Source organism: Neolamprologus brichardi, chromosome 14 (assembly GCF_056152115.1).
Source record: "Neolamprologus brichardi isolate AB-2024 chromosome 14, ASM5615211v1, whole genome shotgun sequence".
Taxonomy (NCBI): Eukaryota; Metazoa; Chordata; class Actinopteri; order Cichliformes; family Cichlidae; genus Neolamprologus; species Neolamprologus brichardi.
In genome coordinates this window covers 10,387,703-10,409,568 of record NC_142117.1, presented here as the reverse complement: position 1 = coordinate 10,409,568, position 21,866 = coordinate 10,387,703, and the positions used below count along the sequence as shown (strand labels likewise).

At 41.6% G+C, this 21,866-nt stretch overlaps 4 protein-coding genes across 5 annotated transcripts; 1 reads left to right on the top strand and 3 right to left on the bottom strand.

The window, feature by feature from the left end:
- Nucleotides 1–1,428: 1,428 nt before the first annotated feature.
- Nucleotides 1,429–2,978, bottom strand: cbln20 (cerebellin 20). The gene is made up of 4 exons (XM_087851429.1): nt 2,972–2,978; nt 2,513–2,590; nt 2,277–2,417; nt 1,429–2,189 (listed from the first exon to the last, which is right to left on the bottom strand). The coding sequence occupies exons 1-4, from the start codon at nt 2,976–2,978 to the stop codon at nt 1,765–1,767; spliced, it is 651 nt and encodes a 216-aa protein (XP_087707555.1). The 3' UTR covers nt 1,429–1,764.
- Nucleotides 2,979–5,968: 2,990 nt separating this feature from the next.
- Nucleotides 5,969–10,601, bottom strand: ftr86 (finTRIM family, member 86). The gene is made up of 11 exons (XM_006801116.3): nt 9,804–10,601; nt 9,395–9,490; nt 9,060–9,293; nt 8,817–8,970; nt 8,614–8,739; nt 8,455–8,505; nt 8,291–8,332; nt 8,143–8,184; nt 7,896–7,958; nt 7,601–7,803; nt 5,969–6,464 (listed from the first exon to the last, which is right to left on the bottom strand). The coding sequence occupies exons 1-11, from the start codon at nt 10,311–10,313 to the stop codon at nt 6,129–6,131; spliced, it is 1,857 nt and encodes a 618-aa protein (XP_006801179.2). The 5' UTR covers nt 10,314–10,601; the 3' UTR covers nt 5,969–6,128.
- Nucleotides 10,602–10,911: 310 nt separating this feature from the next.
- nudt8 (nudix hydrolase 8) lies at nt 10,912–13,732 on the top strand. Of its 2 annotated transcripts, none has more exons than XM_006801117.3 (5): nt 10,912–11,013; nt 11,722–12,546; nt 12,647–12,779; nt 13,126–13,203; nt 13,435–13,732. In XM_006801117.3, the coding sequence occupies exons 2-5, from the start codon at nt 11,723–11,725 to the stop codon at nt 13,618–13,620; spliced, it is 1,221 nt and encodes a 406-aa protein (XP_006801180.2). In that variant the 5' UTR covers nt 10,912–11,013; nt 11,722; the 3' UTR covers nt 13,621–13,732. The 2 variants fall into 2 exon arrangements, with proteins under 2 accessions (XP_006801180.2, XP_087706922.1); XM_087850796.1 differs by lacking the exon at nt 10,912–11,013 and adding an exon at nt 11,381–11,508.
- A 455-nt stretch (nt 13,733–14,187) lies between these two features.
- Nucleotides 14,188–20,376, bottom strand: mfrp (membrane frizzled-related protein). The gene is made up of 13 exons (XM_006801119.3): nt 19,953–20,376; nt 18,610–18,718; nt 18,108–18,245; nt 17,728–17,895; nt 17,434–17,653; nt 16,917–17,047; nt 16,704–16,829; nt 15,944–16,020; nt 15,637–15,785; nt 15,386–15,516; nt 15,168–15,302; nt 14,806–14,933; nt 14,188–14,700 (listed from the first exon to the last, which is right to left on the bottom strand). The coding sequence occupies exons 1-13, from the start codon at nt 20,004–20,006 to the stop codon at nt 14,476–14,478; spliced, it is 1,791 nt and encodes a 596-aa protein (XP_006801182.2). The 5' UTR covers nt 20,007–20,376; the 3' UTR covers nt 14,188–14,475.
- Between the last annotated feature and the right edge of the window lie 1,490 nt (nt 20,377–21,866).

Below are 21,866 nucleotides of genomic sequence, written 5' to 3'. Positions count from 1 at the left end.
AACAGAAATGTGTTAGAAGGGCTTTATACACATGGCATACATCAGAATCAGAATACTTTATTGATCCCTAGGGAAAATTATGTTGGTTACAGTGCTCCAGTACAAACAGTTAACAAAAACAGGCAATACAACAAGTAAGAAATAGCACAATATATACATACATAGAAGTCCCTTACTAATAAATATCTGAATAAGAAAGAAGAGCATGTGCAAAAAAGGGTGTAGCTATTGCAGTTTACAGTGTGTTAGGTGGATGAGTTGTACAGGGAGATGGCTACAGGCAGGAATGATTTCCTGTGTCGTTCAGTGGTGCTTTTGGGTAATCTCAGTCTCTCACTGAACGTGAGAATATATGTATATAGTAGGAAGACTGGAGCAACGTTCTACACTGCAGGGTTATACTGTGTATATTATACAGTATAGTGCTGTGATAATTTTTACATTAGGAAATAATCTGTGTAGATTAGAGTGAAATGAAAGTTTCCTGGTGACAAATGAAGCTGCCAGTACTCGTAGTTTCACATGATTTGTTACATTGTATAAACAGCATCTTAATTAGCTACAGAATGTATTCAGAATTACATACACCAATAATATATTTTAATGCTGCACTGTTTGTTGCAATTTAGGACACAATTAAACCTTGCTTTAAGTCATCCATCCGCTTCCGCTTATCCTTTTTAAGGGTCTCTGGTACGGACCAGCTGTCCCTGGATACCCTGGACAGGTCGCCAGTCTGTCACAGGGCTAACACATAGACAAAGACAACCATTTGAACTCACATTCACACCTATGGGCAATTTAGACTTTCCAATTAACATATCCCCACTAAGTGCATGGCTTCGGACTGTGGGAGGAAGCAAGAGGACCCACGCAAACATGAGGAGAACATAAAAACTCCCAACAAAAAGTGGTATAATTGAACTCAGGACCTTCTGAGGCAGCAGTGCTAACCACCATGCCACCATGCTGCCCATTATTTAGAAGGCATCCATCCATCCTATCAAATTTAAGATAGAGGGTAGACTCAAGTGAGTTGTCTACTAATTGCATCAGTTCTTGGTCCTCCAAGGCATCCTTGGGCAAACACACATACCCCCAACGTAACCCTTGACGAATCTATTAGAGTGTGCGTAAATTGTGCTCAACTTGAGGAGTAGTAAGCCAGTACACAAGTATCATTTGATTTGGGCAAGAGGTGGATTTCACCCTGCGCTGGTTGCTAGGCCATCACAGGACTTATTGGGAATTTCATTGGTGTGGAATAGCATTTATTTCAGCTTATCTTTTTATTTCACAAAGAAGATAATGATTATAAATCCTTTATTTTCCACTCAAATTGTGAACAGCACACTATGCTAGTACCACCGTTACAACTTTGCTTTATTTGTTACAGAATGGATCAAAAAATTATAACAAAGGCATCTGTGTGTTTTTAAAGATCTGATTTATTTCATCATTTTTATAGGCTTGACAGATTTCACAGACAAGTAATATAACATTTATAACTAAATCAAAATCAATAACAGTTATAGCCAAGACACTTCAGCAGTCTAAAAAAAAAAGATACAACTGTAGTAATTCAAGGGTAAATCCACATAAGAGTGTTTAAGAAACATCTCTTCAGCATAATGACATACAATCTCAGAAAGAACAAAACAAGTCACTGATGTCACCATAGAAAATTTTCATCTAGCAGGCTTACATTTTGGCTGTATTAGGCAAACGTTGGTACAAAGCACACAGTGGCTACACTATGCCAACTTAATCAGAAGCATAAAGCAGAAAACCAGTGAAAGTGTTGTAGTGGTTGATGTCGTCGCTTAAGGAGCATCCTTGGTGCAGCCTGGCAGAAAGCTGGTCCCCGGCGTTCAGCTGCACAGCCACGACAACACTGGTGCTGTCTTCAAGGTCCTGACCACTTTTTTCAATGGCGTCAGCCACATTTTTGCTGTTAACCTGCAGAGTGACGCAGTTGCTCAGGGATACGCGAGCAGAGCTGTAAACCGTGACGGAGAGGCTGTAGACACCGGAGCGGGGCACGGTGAAGATGCCAGTCTCCACATTGTAGCCGTCTCCCAAGTTGATGAAGACATGTTTGTACTTAATTATGTTATCACTGGAGAAGGGGCCATAGATGACCATGGCTGGGCTGTTGTTTAGAGCGACGGAGAAGGCGCTGCGGCTTCCTGGAAATGCAGAGAAGAAATAGCTTAGCGAAATGAGAAATCTATCAGCTTCGACTTTTAGTTTATTGGCCACTTGATGTCACTCACCTCTCATATTGTTGAGGATCATTTTGGAGCTCATGAGCTCGTCCTTCAGTTTGTTAATGCTCATGTTAAAGAACTTTTCCAACCTGCCAATTTGTTTCTGCATTAGACAGCAGCCGCACGACGCCTGGTCAGTAACACACACTGCATACACACACAGATGAGTAGGTTTTCAGGTAAAAACATGCAGAGCTATATTGAGACATAAATGCAGACCTTCTTATTTAACAGCCTCTCACCTTGGCTTTGAACGGGGGCTTGCTGCGGTGGATTCTCCGTTGGTCCGTGCCAGGAAAACTTGTTGTCCTGACCGAAAGCTGCATGCAGCAGACACAGCAATACAATTGCTGGAGAAAAAAAAGGGCATCAGACATCTTTGTTATTTTGAAATGTTGAACTGACTCTAAACCACTACTATTTTCTACCTTTTTTCAATTTGTGGAATTGACGAGCTTAATTGGAGACATTCAACATCCCAAAATGTAAAAAATTCTTCTAATATACTTTTCATTTTCACATGGTTTAGTTTCCTAAATTTAAAATTCTAACATGCAGTCTTTAGTCCTTTTTTTGTATTTCTTGCCTACTAGAGTCTGAATATTTTGAACCTGAGCTAAATCCATTAATGTTCTTTGCAATTAAAAAATCTTCCTCCAAAAGCTTATGTCAATGTAGATACAGCGTCCATCTAGTCTCACCTCTCATGTTGATGCTGATATATGGCAAATGATGATGCTTCTGAAGGGTGGAAGTTTGCACTGACTGATCATGACACGAAAGTAATGGATATATAGTTTTCTAAAAGCCCCTCCCTTGTAACCTCTTTTCACACGACTCCTCCTCTCTCTAGTTTATTTGTTGTTCATCCCCTTTCCCTCTGTGACTTTATAGCTCAAGATGAATCTTTTTTTTTCATCACTAGAGGCTCTCATTTTCTCAAATCCACACATTGACAGACAGCTTATGTGTGAGTGCTGCTCCAGGGTGCCTTGTTTGATGTTACACACATATCTTTGCTATGAGCAATTTTTCATTTCTGCTTGTGTTTTCTCATAAGACGTTAGACATCATGGTTCATAGAGATGCTCAGCTGAAATAGTTTTTTTTTCTAGTCAGATTACTAAAAATTGTCTTTGCACTCTCCATGTTCATGATTGAGTTAAAAACAAACAACAAACAACAAACCTGCCTTTTTGGAAGGAAAAACTGTGCTGATTGTAAGCAGGATTTATTTCATTTAGCTACTGCTGAGATCAGCACGAACCTCTGACTGCCAGTAGTCCTACAAGGAAGCTCATCTGCATGTTGTTAGAGCCAGGTAGAAAACAGCAATGCTTTGAGGTAAATCCTAATGCCAATGCTAACATATTTATGATCAAACATTTCATTAATCATGTACACCATCTAACCATGTTAGCATGCTATCACTTTCTAATTAACCCTATAGTTAAAGTACAACTAAAAGACATTCATTCATTCACATAAACCAAAACTGGACCTTATGCTGATGAACTATTTCAGTCCAGACCAATTTGTTTGGGCGGATCAATATTAGAGTGCTGCACCACTATAAGCTGTTGAATTATTTAAATAATTATATGCTGTGGACTATATACTTGGTCGCTTTGGAATCACATGATTGATACAATTGCCATGACTGTGTGGCTGTAATTTGCTTAGTAGAAAGACTGAAAAAGAGGGAAATATGTTTAATTGTGTTTGAAGACGTCTATGCAAGCCATAGACAAAATAAAAACAAGCTTTTGCTTTCTTTGCTGAAAAACAGGCTATTCAGTAAAGAGGGCCCAATGTGGAGATTTTGATGGCAGAAAAATTAAGACACGTGTAAGCCCCGTGTGACTCAACACAGAACCTGTACGAGCTGATTGGGTGGCCAGTGGCCACTGCGTACCTGCTTAACGCCCAGTAGAAATCTGTATAGAGGCACACAAGTAGGAATACAGTGGAACCACAGTGTGTCTCATGTTTAAAGCCTTTCTGTTAATCTCTGCTAATTATCAGCTTCCAATAGCTTTATACTGAGCAAACAGGGGTATTGCTTTCTATGCTGAAATGAAAGCTTACAATTACTTATTACTTATTATAATTACTCATTAGTATTTACAACAGCTGAATGTTGTATGAAAACACCCATTTAAACTGTAAACAACCCATTAAATTACAGTCTACCTCCAGATATGAATCACTGTATTTAAAATTCAGTGCTCTTCTTTATAATGATCATGTGCATTAGCGCATTACAGTGACTTACGATTCACTTTCCCCTTACTTTTGGCAGATTGGTTTTACTTGTCTGCCCTAATGCTTTTTCATGTGTCACCTGCAGACTTTCTTGGGCTTTCTTTGACCTGTGATGAATCTAAGAATAATAAAACTACTGTACTTCAATAACAGTTAGTTATATTTTTCCTTAACTCAGTCAGTAGCGTACAGCAGAAAACCAGGGAAAATGTTCTCAGGATTCTACAGCCACCTAACAGTTAGCCTGCAGATCAGTCACCTTCATCCTGTCAATCAATTAATCAGTCAGTCAATCAGTCAACCATCAATCCATCCATCCACTTTGTTCATGTAAGTAGGGAACCTTCTGCTCACAGTAAGGTTAATAATGGAGCTCCACAGGGTTCTGCCCTAGGACCAGTTCTGTTTATATTATACATGCTTCCCTTAGGCAGTATTATTTGTGTCATTTTCTGTGTCTAAATTCAGATTAAAATGACAGCTGGCAAAGAAGTGAGATATGGAACTCAAAACATTTACCTCACAGCAGGTGCGTTTCCTAAAGTTGCATCTTTTTTCTAACCATATCTAGTCTCACCTCAGATAATCTTGCTAACAGCACGCTAACATGTGCACCTCCCAGGTCTTTTGTTGTCATTGTAGGTCAGGTATCACCTCTCCTCTGGGACAAAAAAAGGGAAGTGTTTTTACTTTGTGTCCACAAGTACATGCTTAGTCATTTTGCACTGAATATACTTTTGTGTTCGTATTAATGAGTGCAACACTAGCATCACCAGGTTTAACCAATAATACTGTAGTATATTTTTATATATGGGAACAGTGCCATTCTAAAGCATATGTTGTTATCTTAGAAGGCTGGGATTTGTTGTATCTATTTAATGTGTCCAACTTTTTCAATCAGGGCAGGGTTGCAACAAACTGTTGCCAAAATGTGTAAAATGAGATCTTCCTTGTTTTCCTGTGAATAGTGTTTGATTACTAACTAGTGCAAAGCAAGATAATTTCTGAATATCTGCACTGAGAGAGAAAAGACTTACACAAGAGTTTCCTTCGGAAGAGTAACAAGTCAGTAAGGAAGAACCAGAGTTAAGCCTAAACAGACCAAACACAAATCAGGACTTTTCAGCTCATCGTATCTGTGTGTGGAGAAAGATCTAAATAAATATGGGAATACCAAATATATTGTAAGTGCAGAATGGAGGGGAAGCTCTAGGCATAAAGGTCAGTGAGATATAGAGAAGATGAGCATTATATTGGTTATGTGTTTGGTCACATAAGAAGGAAGAAATAGACCCAATGCGCTATAAGATACAGTCAGTCAACTCCTTAAAAAAAAATGCTAAAACAGATCACAGAGGTATGTGTTGCAAGTTTATTAATCTTTTATTTACTTACATAGACATATTTAAATTAATTTATATTATATGAATCATGATTGGTGCAAAATCATTATGTAAACAAGAACTGACTGAACTAGTTCTCTCCAGAGCAAGAAGGCATCCTTGACATCCTTTTTAAAAACCTTAAGCTGTTACATCCTTGCAGCCAGATAAACATCTTTAATCAAAAACATCAGATAATTACTCGTGCACATCAGTCTAATTGGCAAATATTTACTGTAGCACCTACTCTTGCCCAGAATCTGAATCCTGGGAACAGAGGGCCAGTGAACTGCTGCTGGTGTCTGTGGATGAGGGTAGCCTGGTTTTTGGTGATGCTGTAAAAGGCCAGAATCCCTACATGCTGGTCCAGGTAGATGCCGATCCGTTTGGCCTTTGGTGCACCCAGCAGTTTTTCCTGGTTATTGTGCCAAAAGGAAAATCCGCTCCCAGACCAGTACAGACTCCAAGACAGCTCATTGTGGCCCAAACGGCTCTTGTCATCGTTACTCTTGCGTTCTATCTCTTTGTAGGAAACTCCGATGGTGACCTGCATGATGGGAGTGAGGAAAATAAATTCAGTGAGGGGCACAAATGTAAGAGTCGTTTGCTAATCACTTTAAAAAAATGTAATAAAATAAAAATTTAAAGTTTATGACTTCATTCCACACTCATATGGTAGCAACTAATCACTCACAAGGTGACCAAATTCTGAAACCTGGATGAGATCAGAATTTTAAAAGTTAAAATTTTGTTATATTAAAAAAAAAAAAAAAAAAAAAAAAAAGGAAACAACAAAACAACAAAACTTTAAACTAGAAATTGAGACCATAAGATGACTAAGAATATATGTATCAAGGTCATAAATAAATTCAAAAGTAGGATCAAGTTTTCATAGATTTTTATACAATGTTACTTTTTCTTTTGCAATCAGAAGAGTCGCCCCCTGTTGGTTATTAAAAGAAAACCTGTTTAATGCACAAGCGCACAAGTGCATTAAACAGCTTTTCAGAACTGGAGGTCATGTGGATCTTTTTTAAAAATAAAAAATAAAAATAACATATGACAAATATGTATGTCGAACAGATTCTGTCTTTTAACGAGCGCAGCCGTGACTAATAGAAATGTCAGTATTTTTTTTATTTATAGCACTGCTGTCTTTAGGGCCTCTCTGGTACTCGAATACAGTATGACTTGGCATAAACTATGATGCAACTCTGTGCATTGTGTGAGAAAATGAATTACTTTCCAGGCAGAAAGTAATTGAAATGATTGGTTTCCTTTGAAATTTCTGTATACATGGATTCCATTAGCCAATTAAAATGGAACACAAAGGGCAGTTCCCTCCATTACCAGACTACCTGTGTAGACAAATGCTGGCTTCATGAATGAAATCCTTAAAAACATTTCTATTAATTAAAATATATAAAACTAAAAATGTTTTATAGCCAAAACCTATCCTAAAAGGAATGGTAGGACATAGAATTTTGATTTAAGCCTTCTTTAGTCAGACTTACTATTGTGAGACTTCTATTTTGCTTTTAGGTTTGAAGACTTTTATGGCAACAGAGTTCTTTCATAACCATCACTTAGCACTGACTGGGCAAACGAAACATGTTAACTAATTCTACGACTCAAACAGTTACAGTTGAAAACATATATTTGTTTTTAATCATATCCAAGCACCTTCTGGCCAGTCCACTCCACCTCCCAGTAATAAGGGCTCCCTCCCAGCGGCTCTTTGCAGAGAACTTGTCTCCAGAACTGGAATCGATCAGGATGGTCTGGTGGGTTCAGGTTATCAGCCCGCATCGTTGCCTTACGATTGCCGTCCGAAAGCAGCACGTGGCGATACACTGTGTTGGGGTCCATGGTGGGTTCGAAACGAACTAAAGAAAGAGGATTTGTCATTTTAGCTAACACTCTGGAACAAACGAAGGCTAAATAAAGGGGTCTGTATTCTGGAGTACAAAAGACTTACATTTTATGAGTTCATCTCGATTTTTTGGTTCTGGATTCATAAATCCCACTGATGATACAGAAGCTGTTAAGGCAGAAAACAAATACACCATTGTAAAAAGGAAAAGTAACATTTAACCCCAAGATGCTCTAAGAGGTATCTGGGAAAGATCAGGTGAGCAAAGCTGTCCACAGCCAGCTTTTATCTCCTACAAGACGGGGTAACTGCCTGACGTGGATATCTTCCATGATAATGTTTGTGCTTTTACCTTGACGTCGAGGAGCAGGCAAGGGTGGAGGTGGGGCTGAAGCTTCATTCACAGAGAGACAGGGAGAAGCAACAAACAGAACAGTTAAACTAAAGCATATCTAAACTCTATGACAGCCAACATTAGAGAAACCTTTTTCAAGCATTACCTTGAATGTAAGCAGAACCACCAGACCTTGAAGGCAGAGGCCCTGAGGGGAAAAAAATAAAAACGAGTAAAATAACTCAGCATTTTTTCAAATGCCACATTAAAGTATATTCTGTGTGTGTGTGTGTGTGTGTGTGTGTGTGTGCGTGCGCGCGCATGTTTTACCTTGAGGTCGCAAAGGTGGCAAGGGTGGAGAGTCTGTTTTCATTTCATACACTACAGAAGAAAAGGGTTTACATGTAAAAAGGTGTCCTTTCCACAATCAAAAGCTAACAGTCAAAACAAAGCTCATTTGTGCTTTTATTGGACTGGTATTTAACGTACCTGTACTTTGGGCAGGAACCTGAGCTGGTAGCGGGTCTGCAGGTATTGGGCCTGTTGGTACTGGGCCTGCTGGTAGCGGGCCTGCTGCTTCCGGACCACTGGTAGTCAAAGCCAAGGGGTCATTCACTGCAAAAGGAAAATTTTGACCTTTTGTTATTAAGAGAAGAGAAAAGACGAGAAGAGACTAGAAGAGAAGAGCTGACCTATTGTGATGATTTTTTCCAGGCTGCCTTTGCAGAGATCCTGAACTGACTCCTGCAGTTCTTTCATGACTGAGCGGACTGACGCCACCATGGTTTCTTCCTGCCCAATCACTGTGGCATCAGTCTGAACCAGCGGCTCCATGAGGAGGAAGTTCTTGAGAACAAATACCACAAATTCCACAGTCAGAGACTACAGATCTAGTTTAGCACTAAAATATGTGCACTCCGCTTCACACTCGTTACCTTCAAGAAACAGACATCGTCCTGCATGTCAGCCAGTCTGCTCAGCTCTTCACTCTTCCAGTTGAGCTGTGCAACCTGCTGCTCCAGTCTGTTGAGCTGTCCCTCAGCCTGGCTGCCTAAAGAGGCCTCGTGGGTAGAGAGGAGTTCGCTGACCTGGGTGCCTGTTAGATTCACGTTCTTGGCTAGCTCCATGAATAAATCTGTGCTCTCCTTCTCTAGAGCCTGGACCAAGGCCTGGTAGTGTAGACAAGCAAGATGAGGACATATTGTCACCACCATTTCATATTTTTCAAAGTAAACAAGGATGGCATGAATTAATAAGGTTTTCTACATGCCTTGTCTTGACGTGCAAAATGTGGGAGTTCCTTAATCTTCCTGTCCGTCTCCTGGAGCCTCCTCTGTACCTCTGCTTGCATCTGAACAAGCTCTTTCTATACACAAACACATGCACACATACATTGTGAGGCAGTAATGACCGTACTTGAGACTGTACAGGCTATTTGTGATATTGTCACATAGTTTTGCTGGGAATCAGTAAAACATCAGTAAGGCGCACTTCAGACTTGTTTTTCAAGTACTTCAAAATTAGCTTAAGAAATGTTTTAGTTACACTTGGAAACTGCATTTGTAGTGGTGTATTTCTTTTACCCACTTTCATTTTAAAAGTGTTTAGAGACAACAAACAAACAAACAAACAAAGCAGAGTGAAAATATCACCTGAAATAATCACTTCCAATTACACACCTGTCTTTCTTTTCTCTCGTCTCTCGGTTTGACAACACGGTGTCCCCTGTGTCCATGCTGGCAACACACCTCACACACACACTCCCTGTCGTCATGGCAAAACAGGTCCAGGGGTCGGCCGTGTTGGTGGCAGGGTTTGGGTTCCACAGACGGAAGCTGTGGGTACACGCTGCCCTTTCGTTGCATTGTATCTGGCTGGACCTCCAAGTAGACCGGCATGGATGGTGGGCCGGGGGAAGGAGCTGTGAAGGAGTGCTGCTTCAGGCTGTTGGTCCTCAGCTTCTCCATAGCCTCTGCTAGCAGGGTGCTCTTGGCCAGCGAGGGCCGAGGGTTAAACACCTGCCTACACTGGGGGCAGCTGTACTGACCTTTGCTGCCCCCTTTGTCCCAGTGGCTCTGAATACAAGCCAAGCAGTATGAGTGTCCGCAGGGTAGAGTGGCCGGATCCTTCAGGGTTTCCAGACATACTGGACAGGCAAAGCTTTCCTCTTCAGTCCAACCTGAGGCCATGCTCGCTGGGAGGAGATGAGCTTGAACTTTCTTTGTATGGATCACAAAGTTCTCTGTGTGAAGTTACAGACCTGATACTACAGCAAGCAGGTCAGAGAAATTAAAGCAATGACGCCCAACAAATGACGAGGCTAAAATGCCAGTTCATATGAATCACCTGCTGCTTAAAACATGAAGAAACGGCTCAGGGTGGGGCTGGTTAAACAGGTGGAGTGAGGAGTCTATCAATCTGACATCATGGGTTTCAACAGTTTGTTGGAGCCTCCTAATGGAAAAATGAATTTTGCTGTTGATTTTTGCTACTCAAACTAATTAAATAAGTTTAATCATCCTGTCACATTTATTCTTGCCAGGCAGTCTGCCCATATGCAAAAAACTGTAAAGAGTGCCTGTTTTAGTCTCTGTAAAGGAAGCGGGCCTACACAGTCCAAACGAGAAGGACTGGTTTTAAAAACCTGTTACATACACTGACATCATTTGGTGCTTTCCTCGTGATTTAATCACTAAATAACGTAAACGTCGTGTCTTAAAACCAAACCTCGGGAGGGGACAAAGAAAGCACACCAGGCTAAGCTTGAATGTTGTGCAATTAGTTTGGCGTCATCACGACGTAGTGAGGGCAACACTGACGCAAGTGAAGCTAGCCGGCGCCATGTTGACTGCCGGCAGCCGCCTAGCAGCTGCTGATTCAACTTTCAAGGTGAGCCTTTTCTGTGTTAAAATGACGTTTTACTGTCATACTTGGCACCTTTGTGTGTTTTCTGACATACCGTGAAACACGTTGGGGCTTTGTCATAAGCCAAATCTGAGTGTTAGCTTTGGGGTATGAGCTACTTCAGCTATTTGGTTTTTGTTTTGATCGCTCGGGCAGTTAGCCTGCGTGCGCTCCTTACTCGTTTTGAAGACACTGAAGATTTTCTCGCCTAAAAAGCCTTCTTTGTATGGGTTTAGTTGGCGATGAGGAAGTCTGAACATTGACAATGTCATATTTTATATATATATCGTCATCACTGCTAACAAATGAATACAGCTAGCTACAGCTAACAACCAAAGTTTGGGAGAAACTTGAGCCAAACGTGAACTCCGTATTTGAAGCTAATATGAAATACGTTTCTGTGTCTTAACAGCTTTGAACAGCAGTTAAACGTAACACCGAGATATGACAGTGAGAGCACAGTGACCAGTATTACTGTAGGTAGGTTTGGGTGAGCCTCTGACCTCGGTTAAACCAGGGTATCTTCAGCCCTGTTTACCCATGTTATCTAATCGCTCACCTCCCCTGCTGGCAGAGACGAGCAGATTTTGGTTCATCTTTCACCTCTTTCAAGTTGGTTTAACTAGCTGATGAACACAACTAATTGACTAATACATTTACGATAATATCTGTACGTTTTGTTTCCTTTTATAGGATGTTGCCAAGTTCTCGGATTCTGACGTGGTCTTGCCCCAAAAGATCATTACAGCTGTTAAGAGACTCTCATCTCTGTGGTTTTTCCGAGATCACATGTGCTGGATGGCAGGAAGCAAGTCACGAGAAAGGAAGGAGACACCCAGAAATAAGTGGAACAGGCACCCACAAGGATGGACCATCCACAGAGACTCTTTATAGTTCAGCACCAGTATCTTCTTGTAGCTTCAATTATAAGCTGAGACAGACACGGTTTGAAAACCTTCTATCCAAAGCCATTTTATTAAACCACCACCATTCTGCCTCTACAAAAACCAAACAAGTGTGTGATCCTGTGCGCACTTACTGGAACTGTTTAGTCAAAATAACCTGCCTTCAGTGCTGGAGAAGACCTTGGGACTTTCGCCTGCCTTCGTTTAGCCACACCAGGAAGACTCAGTGTAGCCTTCTTCAAAGCCATTTAACTCATGGACAGGACTTCGTTAGACCTCTCAGCTTGTCAGCACATATTCCCTGGACTTTAGAAAACAAGCACAATAAACCACAACTCCCTAGCCTCAGTTTCCACCAAACCATAGCTACTCATCAGGCTGCCACGTGCGTGTCGGATACCTGGAGAGATTGCTTATCCCTTGGGAATGAAAACAGATGTCGACAGCACTTGGGGCCTAACTTAAAGCTCTACAAGTTGCAGAAGGGGAGAAAAGAAGGAAATCAGAGATGGGCATCCGTCCTGGTCTCCCTCTGCTCTCTTGATGGGGAGCCTGCATTTCTCTTCACCCTGCGGTCCAGCACTCTGAAAGGCAGGCACAAAGGAGATGTCAGGTTAGTGGTAGATTAGAAGCAGGCTATGTCTTAAATCTTACTTATTGGAGTACTTTATGTGTCCTGCCTCCTTTTTTTTTTTTTTTTTTTTTTTGTCCAGCTTTGCTGGAGGAAAGAGCGATCCTTCAGACAGTGATGTGGTGGCCACAGCATTGCGGGAAGCGAGGGAGGAGCTGGGTGTAAATGTGGGAATAGAAAAGGTGTGGGGTGTCCTGAAGCCACTAAGAGATGCGGTGAGTGGAGCTATGCATTTCTACTAGAAATCTCAAGTAGAAATGCATATTACAAAATAATTGACAAAATCATACCATATTTATATTACCCTAAATAAGCACTTAGAGTCACTGTTCTTTTTGTAAATTCATTGTTTGGTTGATAAATAATGGTGAAAAATGATTATGTGACATTGTAAGAGCTCTGTGTTGATTATTTGGTCTGACCATCTGCCCAAAATACCCAGAGATTCCTTATACAAGTAGATAAAATAGAAATGAGCAGGAATTTCAGTAAAAACCTTCAAAAACATCGAATATCTGAGGTAAATTTGAATTAAAAATCTGTTCATGTGTTTCGATCCAGTCGGGGATGGTTATTGCTCCTGTGCTGGCTAACCTCGGTCCTCTAGAGGAGCTGAACTTCAAACCAAACCCCGGGGAGGTACGATCATCTGCCATTTTCTGTCTGTTTGAAAAGAACAGGGTGAGACTAGAGTTGACTAGTCTCATGTTATTCTTGACCCTAATATATAGTACTGTGCAGAAGTCTTGAGCAACTCCTCATTGCTTTATATTTTGCTTCCAAGGAGCTGGACAATTTTTAAAAATATAATTACTCAAGCTGAATCGAATGAAAATGCCAAAAGTTTGAGAGTCTGTTTCCCGCTTCCAGGTGGATGAGATCTTCACCCTGTCCTTGTCTCACTTGTGTAACCCCCAAAACCGAGGCTACACACACTTCCGCACCGGTGACAAATACGGATACACTCTTCCGGTGTTTAGGAATGGCAAACATCGAGTGTGGGGCCTGACTGCTGTTGCCCTAGACCATACCCTGAAACTCATTGTCCCTCCATAATAGCGCACAACAACTGAACTCAACAACTGAAGGATTATTCTGACAAATATAAGCTTTGCACCAAGTGAATCTGAGCAAATCCAAAATAGTTTAATACAGCCGCTTTTGTTTTGGAAGGTAAATTCCTCTCTTGAATTTATTAGAGTGAGGAAGAAGCTCTTTCTGTTAGTGCACTTTCTGAGCCTTAAATTTGTATGATTGTTTAAAAATGAAAAGCAGGTGTTGGAAGCTTTTCTAAGGAAGAACGTGAACCTGGTGGGTCAACGTTATAATTTTACACCGAGTGATTCTTATTCAAACTCTTTACGTTTTTAGGTAAGTCTTGAAATTTTAATTATTTCTGTAATAAAAGTTACCACCTGGGTTGAAATAAAATCAGTGAGTTGCTTTCTCAGATCAATTATGTCACGTGACTGAATTGTTAAATGTTTGTCAGGGCAGCAAAGTACCGCTGTGACAGCCTGTTTCCTGTGTTAGCTAACATTAGATCAACTGAAGTAATCCGAGTATTTAGGAGTGATGTGGTGTGTTGAAGAACAATGCAATAAACTTTGTTTTAAACACATTTTCTCTGCATGGTTTATTTAATTTACAAGATTGACATCAAAGCATTAAATAAATACGGCAATTTACAGTAAAACAGTCTGATTCCCGTCGCAGATCGAAAGCTTTCATTTTACTTAGCTGTCTACTTCAAAACTGCATGTGGTCTCATATATACTGAGCACATGTATTACAAACTGTGTTTAAAACTGTAAACCTTTGTTTCCACTAAGGTAAGTAAGGTCCTCGAACGCTCGGGTATTTCCTGCATGGGCCTGATATGATCTCAAAGGTAACTGGACTGTCCCAGCTTCAAGGCAGTGAGCACTCCAAGGGGTCCTGTGAGTCTGGGAGAAGGTGGCAGTTGAAGGGCCAGCTGAAGGAAAAGCGATCCAGGGCTTGGCTGCATTGTTGCTCGGCGGAGGAGCAGACTGAGCGGCAGGGTTGGAGGACGCCGCCCTGAGGACTACACTGGGGCAGAAACATCCCACAAACCAGCCTCTGCAGAGGCTCAAAGCACGCCAGCTCCATCAGCACCTGGATGACAAAAGGAGGGGAGGGAGGATGGTTTGATGCCTGGTTTGATACAGTTGCCAGCTACAGCTCCAGATGTCCGATGAAGCTTTTTGATGTGACTTTTACCCGATACTGTCCCAGGAGGGTGGCAGCTTCTCTCTGGTCAGCAATGGACAGCCAGATGTTAGGGAATGAGGTGAAGTTGTAGCTGAGGCCCCGACACATCTCTACTTCAATGTGCTCACAAGACGAGGCTACTTTCATGAGAGGAAATTATTCATTCAGAGAAACACTTATAAAATAGAAACCACAAAACCATGTTGACATAGAGGTGAAAAGTGGTAACATTTCGATTTGGCGGTTTTCCCAGAATATGAAGCCATCGGCAATTCCTGTTATTTCAACACTTAAGTTTCTTCCTGCTGCTTTTCATTGGCAGTGGAAACAAAAACTGGCTGTGATTGAGGTCAGAGATAAACCAGACTCACTAAAGGGAGGATAGGTGGAGTTGCCACAGCCCTGTTCATCCGCACCATCGGGGCAGTCGTTCCAGCCGTCACACAGCCACTGCTGCTGAACACACTCCCCTGTGCTGCAGGCGAACTGCCTGGGGCCGCATGTCCCTTTAAAAATAAAAAGGATGTAGAAGAGGTTTATAGAAAGCTAATGCAAAAAAAAATTGTAATATTAAAGCATGAAAACTCACTGCCCAGCACCGACACAGCCTGGTATGTTGCATTGAAGCCGCTGTCGGCCACTCCCTCATCAGCCACAAACACCACTGTCATGTGAGGGCCAGAGGAGGTCAGCTCTGGGGGGAAGGTGGTACCACAAAACCTGGCACAAAGGGAGAAGAGACACAAAAGGTACTCCAGAAAACTGGTTGTTTAACTTGCACGAAGGTAAATGTGTTTGTCCTTAGTTACCCTCAGGATAAAAGACTGTGGCACTTCTCACCTTCCGAGGACTCTTCCAGCTCCGGTGCTGACGCTGTCATGCACCTCCACATAGTCAAACTCGCACACATCCTGAGTCTCCAGGCTGAAGTTTCTGAAGCTCAGCGTGATCACGTGACCCTCCTCAACAGATATACGCCATATGCACAACTGGAAAACATCAGATTAGTGGAGAAAACTGCGTGTTGTGGTGTGGCTGTCGGACTGAGAATGCGTTATGCATGTGGAAGTACTTCTGAATCTTTATAATGTTGTGTTTTCAATTACTATTAGGATTATTTTTCAGTTTGAATGGTTTAGAATGTAACCTGCTGGTGAGGGTAAGGCCCGGGGTGGTTTGGACTTGCCAGGTAACCATACGGCCCAATCTTCTGCCCACCGCATTCTGTGAAAAAGAAAAGCATCTCTTCAGTGGCTCCCTGTTAATCTCAGAATTGAAGTAAATCCTTCTCCACATATACAAGGTCTTGAATAATCAGGCCCCATGTTTTCTTCAAGACCTCATAGTTCCATATCAACTCAATAGGGCACTTTGCTCTCAGACTGCTGGTTTACTTGTGGTTCCTAGGGTATTTAAAAAGCAGAGAAGGAGGCAGAGCCTTCAGCTTTCAGGCTTCTCTTCAGTGGAACCAGCTGCCAGTTTGGATTCGGGAGACAGACACCCTCTCTACTTTTAAGATTAGGCTTAGCACTTTCCTTTTTGTTAAATCTTATAGTTAGGGATTGATCAGGTGACCCTGGATCCCCCCTTAGCTACACTGCAATAGACTAGGCTAACTGCTGGGGGATTCTTATGATGCAGATGATGGCCGCCCCTCCCTGATTGTGGTTCTGCTGGAGGTTTCTTCCTGTTAAAAGGGAGTTTTTCCTTCCAACTGTTATCAAGTGTTTGCTCGTAGGGGTTCATCTGATTGTTGGGATTTTCTCTGTTATTGCAGGGTCTTCATCTTCCAATATAAAGCACCTTGAGGTGACAGTTGTGATCCGATGTTATATAAATAAAAGTGAGTTCAATTGTGACCTTTGACCTTTCCTGTTTCTGTTTCAGTTCCATCCGTGGACTCTCACCCTTGTGCTTGTGGCTGCAGTTTGCCTCGTCCATCTGGTCGTGGCAGTTTGGATGACCGTCGCACACAGACACAGGCAGCAGGCAGCGGCCGCCGTCGCACATGAACTCTTCTCTGGAGCAGCTTTCTGAGAAAACACAACGTGCTAACTTGAACATGGTTGCAAAACATATACAAGAGTGAACGCATGTGCTCCCAGATGCAGGCTACTGACTGTGTCCGGGGAGTACGGCCCTGTACTGGGCAGTGAAGCCGTTGCCTGCGATGCTGCCATCAGAGTGGAAGGTGACCCACACCGTACTGCTGTTTGTGTTGACCGTCGGTGGCGCTACGTTACCACAGAACCTGCAAGGGAGACATTTCTTTTTGATCAGTCTCATTCTTGTTCAGCTTTGGATTGAACTTTGTGCCTGAGCCATGCAGCTCTAAATTCTTAAAAGGATTTGTAAGCAGGAAATGTGTTACGTAGTTAGAGGAATTTAGTGAATCACGTTACAACCCTGTCCAGGAATGTGAGCAAAAAGGTCAACGTGTTGATATGTACAAAATTTCCAAAAATCCTTCAGTACCTGGAAGCGCTTTCCAATGATGCACAGGCTTTTGGCGCCATCTATCAGCAGTTTAGTGAAACAGCATAATGCTCCTACTCTGATCGTGTATAAAAATGTTGCTTGTGGAAATATGGAGGTGTGAATGATGTTCATAAGAAGGTGTGTTTCATGATCACTGACCTGGTGACCACAGAAGTCTGCTCGATCTGCTCCCGCACCTCCACCCAGTCAAACAGGCAAGGAGAGGGTCCCTCCACGGTCAAAGAGGAGACATGAATCTGGACAAGGTAGGGGGGCGGGACCTGAATCACCCACACACACAGCGAGTTTGGGGGGTAGGACGCAGGGTGATTCGGAGAGCTGAAACTTCCTTCAGTGTCAGTTAAAACACCTCCACATCCTGAGAGGCAGAGAGAGAGAGACCTTGTGTCTTAGGTCAACAAAAAGTATTTCGGGTATAGAGGCCAGACCTACTTGGTTCAGATGGAGGGATTCTGGCAGGTTGTGGTGCAGCTGTACTGTCCTCTTTACTTCTGCTGATAGGGACTGTAGGTAAAGCTTGGGACTGTCCATCTCCTGCATGCTGTAGGCCTGAAGTGGCAGTGGTCAGCACCTGATCCTCCACTGCCTGGTTCTTTATTTCTAAATAAGGAAGCAAATACATCTGGGCCAGAAGATTTTTATGATGTGCAGTGAGAGCTAGTCATGCTGAGAAACCTTTAAACTCCAGTATCTGTGAGTTCATGATGTACTTTGAGATTTTAGCATGGATCCTGGGTTTATGAAATCACTCAATCCTTTTAATCAGTTTGAGATTGTGGTAATGAAGCAGTTGATGTGCAGCAGTGACTCACGTGTGAGAATGAGGACCAGCATCAGTCCTAGGGCTGCTAATAGGAGCAGGACAGCAGCAGAGACCACTACCACCCCCCAACCGCAGCCCGGAGCACGCACACGCATCACACACACACCAAAAAATCCCCAGACTAGGCCTGAAAGAAATGCATAGAACATCTGTAATCTCTTTTTTTCCACTTTGTTTTCTTCTTTTTTGTTTTTCAAGAACTGTATTCTGGGAAATGCATTCATTTGGAAATAAGGACATCACTGAAAACTTCCAAACTCACCACGTCTATTTAAAGTTGACATAACCCAATGACATCACTATGATATGTTTATGGGATTTGTTTCCCTTGAGAATAGCTAAAGAAGGCATCAACTGTACACTTTTTACAACTTGAGTACAATTATCATGAGGCCACATTTACCTATATTTCAAGAAAACTGAGCTTAAGTGATAAAATGATGCCGTTAGGGTAGAGGCACAAGAAGCAGCAAGCTGATTGGCTGACTCACTTGCTCCTGGTGGTTTGATTGGCTCAGGAGTAGAAGAGGATGTCCTGAATCCCTCCACCCTCTCCTCCTTCTCCCCCTCCAGCTCAAAGGCGGGATTGCAAAAGACATTCTGCGGATGTAAAAATCAAAGATTCACACAAGTGCTGGTTTTAAAAACAGCTTTTTTAAACTCTTCCTCTGCTTTCAAATAAAAAGCAACGAAACACACCTTCAGTTATTAGAAGACACACACATCTTATGGTTCCATTTCACTGCTGGTCGGGTTACATATAACATTTCATATGACACTGACCCATCATTACCTTCAGATCTGGTCAGCCAGATATCTGACTCCTTTGTGGCTAAATGTCCAGGTATGTTAACCAGCTAGTTACTGTGGAAGCTTGTTTTGCTACAGAAAAAAAAGGATATTATTCTAACTGCATCACTGAAAAATTTCAAAATTATTTTCTCAGAAGCTTGTGTTAATGAGTTGAAAGTTTGAGATATAAAAATTAGTTTTTCAGTAGTGTAAACAGCGTCTATATATTATTGATTGTGTCTGATGTTTGCGTGGGAACCCTGCTCTTTGTTATTGCTATAAAGTTAGCGACTTGCTAAAAAAAAAAAAAAAAAAGCAGCAATGAGAAAAAGTTACAGAAACTAAACTATGACCGGGTAAGAACTTCTTTGTGAGATCACCAGTGTGCTTAGACACTTTTCTCTGCTGTTTTGTAAAAATTCAAAAAAGCAAACAAATCGTTATAGTATCATAAGAAATGTCCAGGAAAGAGCCAGAGTTTGCAAAGCCACACAGTGGGCATAGATATATTTGCAGTATACTCAAACAGCAAAAGTTTGTTTTCTAGACTACAAACACATGTTTCAAAGCAGAGGCAGAATGTGCAGGACAATAACTGCCAACATGGTCTCTTAAGCCTATTAGCGGGTCACTTAATGTGCAGACATTTTACACTGGACTACCTTTCTATTCTTGTTTCAACAATATTACCCAGTCTTCATCATCTGAAGTGAAACCCTTAACAGATTAATCTCCACAACAGCTGAATGGCTTTACTCTAAAGGCTGACAGCTGTGGAAAACAAGCTCGACAGCAGCCTTGAGCTGGGATTGTTTTCTCAAACCAAACTCCTTAAGCTCTTAAAACTAGATTTTGATATAAGGCCTTTCCACAAATTACTAAAGTCCAAGTGATGCTGACTAAAGCTCGGGATCTGAGCCTTTAGAACATTTGCCCATTTTGGTAATCCAACTACAACCAGGAAAATTGGCACAGTAGCTCCATAACATATCCGGTAAAAATCCAAAAACATGGGGTATCAAAATCAACATATCCTACTCACCTTATAAATGTCTGAGGAGTCAGGGTATACAGCGACTTGGCTGAGTTCAGACATCTTTACTCTCTCAGTGCGCTCCTCTTCTTAAAGGCTCCAATGTTGTGCTGAAACCATTTGGGATATGATCCTGAAGATATCCTTTTATCCGTGAGGGAATTTTAAAGATGTTCCCCTGAGTTTTCTTGTCATTGTTCACTGTTTTGCCCTGACTGCAAACCTCCACATGAGCTGTGAAAGCCTACAGCGCTCAATCCCCCAGCACAGCACAGTCCTTTGTTTAGACCCCATCAAAAATGGGGCCTAAACACTGCTAGAAATGAGAGAAAAGTACAATCAAATTCTGATCTTCAGCAGTAGAGATGATTGTGGTTGCTGTCTGTCTAGTTTATTGCAGTAATTATTATTATTTTCTTTTACGTGTGTTTGTGTGCCTGGTTAAAAAGGTTTTAGAAACTTGCTCACATTGCTGAGCAAATCCTTGTCAGGTGAGAGGACTGAGCCCTGGAGGAGGCGGGAAGAAGGGCAGGGAATGCCAAAGATGGGGTTGGGGTGGGGGTGGAGGTGCGGGGGTCCCTGTTAAGTCTCGGTAATCCCCTTAATGATGGTTTAAGCTCCTAAAATGTTTCACTGAAATGTGCACCTGCGCACAGCCGAGTGAGCAAACACAAACACACGAGAACGCTGCTGCAGAGACGGAGCAGTCTCAGTCATCGAACAGGGATTCTGGGTAAGATGGCGCCATAGCAACGACGGCAGCGTTCAGTGTGGAGAAGCAGGAGTGACATCTGATTGTGAGATCTGAAACTGTGTGTTGTGCCAAAAGCGGATCATCTGAAAAGAAGTGATTTATGATATTTGTGTTTTTTTAAAGGTCTAATCTCTTTCTTTTTTATAATTAAAACATTTTAAAAAATAATGCAAAAAAATAGGTTTTAGTTTAATTATTTTTTTTTAAATTGTGCTTTTTATGGACCTTCTGTGTTTTAAATATATATTTTTATTTTTTGGATCAATTATTATTATTATTATTATTAATTCATGTTTGTGTTTTATTATTTTATTTTATTTATTTTTCTGTAATTTTATTCTGTCCTTAATGTTTGGTCAGCATTTACTGTTTCAAAGTGCTTTATAAATAAAGTTGGCTTGGCTAAATAGACTGCAGTGAACATGATGTATGGAGGAGTTATACTGTAAATAAAATGACCTGTTTTGAAAGTATCTTTATGACTCTGCATTGTTTTACATACATAATGAATCCAGTCCTTTTTGGTCCCTTAAAGTGTGTTTATAGAACTGTTATGTTAGGGGCGATCGTGGCTCAAGAGTTAGGCGTTTGTCTTGTAATCGGAAGGTTGCCGGTTCGAGCCCTGGCTCCAACAGTCTCGGTCGTTGTGTCCTTAGGCAAGACACTTCACCCGTTGCCAACTGGTGGTGGTCAGAGGGCCCGGTGGTGCCAGTGTCCGGCAGCCTCACCTCTGTCAGTGCGCCCCAGGGCAGCTGTGGCTATAACGTAGCTTGCTATCACCAGTGTGTGAATGATTGTGTATAGTGTAAAGCGCTTTGGGGTCCTTAGGACCAAGTAAAGCGCTTTAGAAATACAGACCATTTACCATATTTGTTCTAATCCCTTCTGGTCAGATCTATTTTGAAACAGACATTTTTATTGTCTGCGAGTCTTTTTTAACCACATAAATAAAGGAAATATAAAAATATTTTTTTTCCAAAAAACTTCTATCTTGTGATAGGAATGCTCTTTCTGGTCAAAATGACTCAATATCGTTCATGAGAGATATGTTTGACATATTTGTTTGACAGATTATAAGCCAACAAGTCAATTATTTTTTAACAGTTTAAATTCCCTGACACAGTGATCGGTTTGGTGTCTGGTTTGTGTTCACTAAGTATTTCAAATGT

What these genes read in the sequence shown, in the direction of transcription:
- cbln20 (XM_087851429.1), bottom strand. An exon ending in AGCCCCCGTTCAAAGCCAAG is followed by an intron (nt 2,418 to 2,512) that starts GTGAGAGGCTGT and finishes GTGTGTATGCAG; the next exon opens with TGTGTGTTACTGACCAGGCG. An exon ending in GATCCTCAACAATATGAGAG is followed by an intron (nt 2,190 to 2,276) that starts GTGAGTGACATC and finishes CTGCATTTCCAG; the next exon opens with GAAGCCGCAGCGCCTTCTCC.
- mfrp (XM_006801119.3), bottom strand. Translation starts at nt 20,006, where the DNA reads ATGTCTGAACTCAGCCAAGTCGCTGTATACCCTGACTCCTCAGACATT. An exon ending in ACTCCTCAGACATTTATAAG is followed by an intron (nt 18,719 to 19,952) that starts GTGAGTAGGATA and finishes TTACATCCGCAG; the next exon opens with AATGTCTTTTGCAATCCCGC. An exon ending in GCTGGTCCTCATTCTCACAC is followed by an intron (nt 17,896 to 18,107) that starts GTGAGTCACTGC and finishes TTCCTTATTTAG; the next exon opens with AAATAAAGAACCAGGCAGTG.
- nudt8 (XM_006801117.3), top strand. Translation starts at nt 11,723, where the DNA reads ATGTTGCCAAGTTCTCGGATTCTGACGTGGTCTTGCCCCAAAAGATCA. An exon ending in AGGCACAAAGGAGATGTCAG is followed by an intron (nt 12,547 to 12,646) that starts GTTAGTGGTAGA and finishes TTTTTTGTCCAG; the next exon opens with CTTTGCTGGAGGAAAGAGCG. An exon ending in TCAAACCAAACCCCGGGGAG is followed by an intron (nt 13,204 to 13,434) that starts GTACGATCATCT and finishes TCCCGCTTCCAG; the next exon opens with GTGGATGAGATCTTCACCCT.
- ftr86 (XM_006801116.3), bottom strand. Translation starts at nt 10,313, where the DNA reads ATGGCCTCAGGTTGGACTGAAGAGGAAAGCTTTGCCTGTCCAGTATGT. An exon ending in ACGATGTCTGTTTCTTGAAG is followed by an intron (nt 8,971 to 9,059) that starts GTAACGAGTGTG and finishes TTTGTTCTCAAG; the next exon opens with AACTTCCTCCTCATGGAGCC. An exon ending in GCCACCTTTGCGACCTCAAG is followed by an intron (nt 8,333 to 8,454) that starts GTAAAACATGCG and finishes TTTTCCCCTCAG; the next exon opens with GGCCTCTGCCTTCAAGGTCT.